This window comes from Oculina patagonica, unplaced genomic scaffold (genome assembly GCF_052425735.1).
Source record: "Oculina patagonica isolate OP01 unplaced genomic scaffold, crgOcupat unplaced1660, whole genome shotgun sequence".
Taxonomy (NCBI): domain Eukaryota; kingdom Metazoa; phylum Cnidaria; class Anthozoa; order Scleractinia; family Oculinidae; genus Oculina; species Oculina patagonica.
The window spans coordinates 1-3,269 of record NW_027557695.1 but is presented as its reverse complement, the minus strand read 5'-3'; the positions used below and the strand labels follow the sequence as shown (position 1 = coordinate 3,269).

The window sequence follows — 3,269 nt, the reverse complement described above, 5'->3', positions numbered from 1 at the left end:
TAAATGATAACGAGAAATGGGCGATACTTGTAAAATCAAGCGCTCGATGGATGCTTGGAAAAGTTGTAGTTCCAGTTCTTCAAACTTTTCCAAGCGCGCAGTGTAGTTTTATCCACAAAAGAAACGCTGACCAAGGCGCGGGGGTGTTTCGAGGGATTTTGTTTCACTGCAGTTGACATTGAAACAAAACGAAGGTTGGCCAGCTTGAAATAAGTGATAAGGAGAAATGGGCGATACTTGTAAAATCAAGCGCTCGATGGATGCTTGGAAAAGTTGACGAAAGACTCTCGATTCAGATTCTCGCGCTCGGCAAAAAAAGTTATGTCTCTAGACCCGCGACGAGTGTCACAATTGACAGTGCTCAGCAAGCTAACTAAATAAAATTCAAAATAGAGTTTTTCACAGCAGTCAATGTGCAATTAAAAAATGTGTAATAACGCTTGGAAAAACTAAGGTATACTGACAAAACTTAATAACAACTAGTAATCGAGAGAAAGATCCGTCTCACGTAGTGGTTTATTAGAAATGATGATTATATAAAATCCAGCGGATTGCAAATAAAAAGCTTTCAGGCAAATAAAAGCTTAAAAGCTTTTTATTTGCAAAGCATTAGAGCTTTTTTATTCATCAGAAATTCCAAATAGCCTTTCGTTAGCTCCCGTGATTACGATTTTAGGCCCTAAAACTATACTTTCTAATCAACAGAAACAAAAGACCTCCAAACCAGTTTTAGACCCACACGATTAAGAACTGAATAAAGAGAGTGTTGGAGACATCCTCGCGACGAAAACTGATAACGAAGCAAAGGAACATTAACTCTTGTCATAACTAGCTCCAGACAAATGGCGAACTCAACTAAAGATGGAAACCACAATACTATTCAAGAGTTACTTTGCCCGACCAGTCTTAATGGCACACATCAAAAGGTTTTTATTTCAGCACTAAATATTCCTCTCTCCATCACGGCATTTCTAGGGAATGCTCTCATCATTGTTGCTCTTCGCAAGGTGACGTCCGTTCATCTGCCATCAAAAATTCTGTTAGGCTGCCTTGCCAGCACTGATCTCTGTGTGGGTCTCATAACACAGCCCCTCTTTGTGGCTTATAAACTGTCTCCAGAATACTCGAAACGATGTCATTATTTGAGGATCCTTTCTGACACCATAGGTTTAACATTTTGTGGAGTATCTTTGTTAACACTGACTGCAATAAGTATTGACAGACTTCTCGCCCTGTTGTTAAGACTAAGATACAGACAGGTGGTAACTTTGAGGAGAGTGTGGGCCTTTGTTGTTTCTGTTTGGCTTTCTTGTGCTGCTACTGCAATCCTACGTTTTTACAACTTTCTTATCCCTTTAACTTTCGCCTTCATAGTACTGTTTCTGTGTATAGTAACCTCATCTTTCTGTTACACGAAAATCTTTCTTACACTTCGCCATCATCAAACTCAAGTGCAAGACCATGTTCTGCAAGGACAACAGAATGGAGGAGGAATTTCACTGAATATAGCACGATACAGAAAAACAGTGTCTAGTGCACTGTGGATACAGATGACATTACTGGCTTGTTATCTTCCATACTCTATATTCGTAGCTGCTGTTCTTATACCTGGATTACATACACCATCTCTTAACTTTGCTTGGGCTATAACAATATCTCTGCTTTTGTTAAACTCATCTATAAACCCATTTCTGTATTGTTGGAAGATGAGAGAGGTATGACAAGCAGTGAAGGAGACAATCAGACAGTTTTGCTGTTTCTCAAGTTAACCGTTTGAGAAGGATGTTATGAGAAATCAGTGGCAAAGATGCTTACGCTTGATGTAATTTGGTTTAGAGTACTTGATGCTATATTACTGTTACTTGAGTTAATAAGAAGGCTACACGTTTCATTTACATAGCTTTAGTAAGAGAACTTACTAAAGTATTGCAGCTCTGTAGGCGTGTTCCCCAGTGTCTCACTGCACCTATTGTTCACGACGAGCAGTTATGGTCGCTTTTACCAAGATTAAAGTGATGAGTTTCGTTGTACTAGTGAATGTTCGTCCAATATTCTGTGTGGTTTGTTTTAGAATCGGAATTCCTTCGGCAATTCAATGTGCATTAGATTGTAAAACGACATATATATTTACCCCGGAAATGACGATTTATAGATATTTATAAATATTTATTGTACTCTGACTTATAAATATTTATTTTGTACTTTGTTACATGATACACCATCGTTGTATGGCGAGGAGAGAGAGTGGAAGGCAAGTTAATCTAATTGGGAGCGTAAAAAGTAGATGAGAGATGACATCTTTCATTTGTTCTCTTTTCCACTTGTTAGTTGTTAATTTAATGTAGCTGATAACGAGCAATTTGCATTCAGAAGACTATAATCAATGTTGCTGTATTACAGGTGTTTGGCTCGTTCAGTTGAGTTGACAGGAAGAAATTAAAGGACAGTTCAAAGCATTCGTTGTGTGACAATAACTTTCTTGAAGCAAGTAAACAATCAACGAATTTGAATAAGTCTTTCAAATATCGAAAATTTAAGTGTCTCTATTTGGTAATAGCAGAAACCCATAAGGGTTGAAACGTGTAACACCCTATGATTCGCATTGTACAAAGCGTTTGCACATTCGTTTACACTAAGTACCATATTTGGAAAATCACGATAAACATTTGACCAATCAAAATTACTATATTTGGATTAAATTCACAGCGTACGCTAGCTCGCGCTCGTTGGCGTAATCTTGTTTTTGAACAAGCTTGGTTGAATAAAGTTTTTTTTTAATTTTTTTTATTATTTTTTTTTTATTGATAGTCACACATATATAGTTATATTACAATGCAATTAATGGTAAAACTACGTAATAAATAGATTACAGTGGAGAATTAAAGAAAAGAAAATAATTTTTTTTATCATCGAATAAAGTTAAATTTGGTTAAATTCTCGGTTTAGTTGTTTCATCTTCCTGAAGTAGTCTGGAGAACTTCGCTTCGATACACTTAATGTATTTCTTTAGTTTCTGTAAGAAATTTACGGCATTTTGGTCAGAAATTCAAGCAACTTACCGCAAAACCAAAAATTATATTGCGTGTTTCATTACGTGTAAAAAGCATTCGCGTACAAATTCTTCGTGTTTCCAAATATGGTACTTAGCAAAATGAATATTCAAACGCTGTGCGCGCGCGTTACACGTTTCAACCCTTATAGGTTTCTGGTAATAGTGTGGTAAGAAGCGAGATTCATTAATTTCACACAGCCTTTTTGACTCATGGGTA

At 36.7% G+C, this 3,269-nt stretch overlaps 1 protein-coding gene across 1 annotated transcript; it reads left to right on the top strand.

Moving 5' to 3' along the window:
* The first annotated feature begins 414 nt into the window (after positions 1-414).
* LOC144640024 (melanocyte-stimulating hormone receptor-like) lies at positions 415-2,438 on the top strand. Its single transcript, XM_078499265.1, has one exon. It carries the CDS (start codon positions 843-845, stop codon positions 1,719-1,721), a length of 879 nt encoding a protein of 292 aa, XP_078355391.1. The 5' UTR covers positions 415-842; the 3' UTR covers positions 1,722-2,438.
* Positions 2,439-3,269: the final 831 nt, after the last annotated feature.

Bases quoted from the DNA above. Each gene is read 5' to 3' on its own strand.
- LOC144640024 (XM_078499265.1), top strand. From the start codon at position 843: ATGGCGAACTCAACTAAAGATGGAAACCACAATACTATTCAAGAGTTA.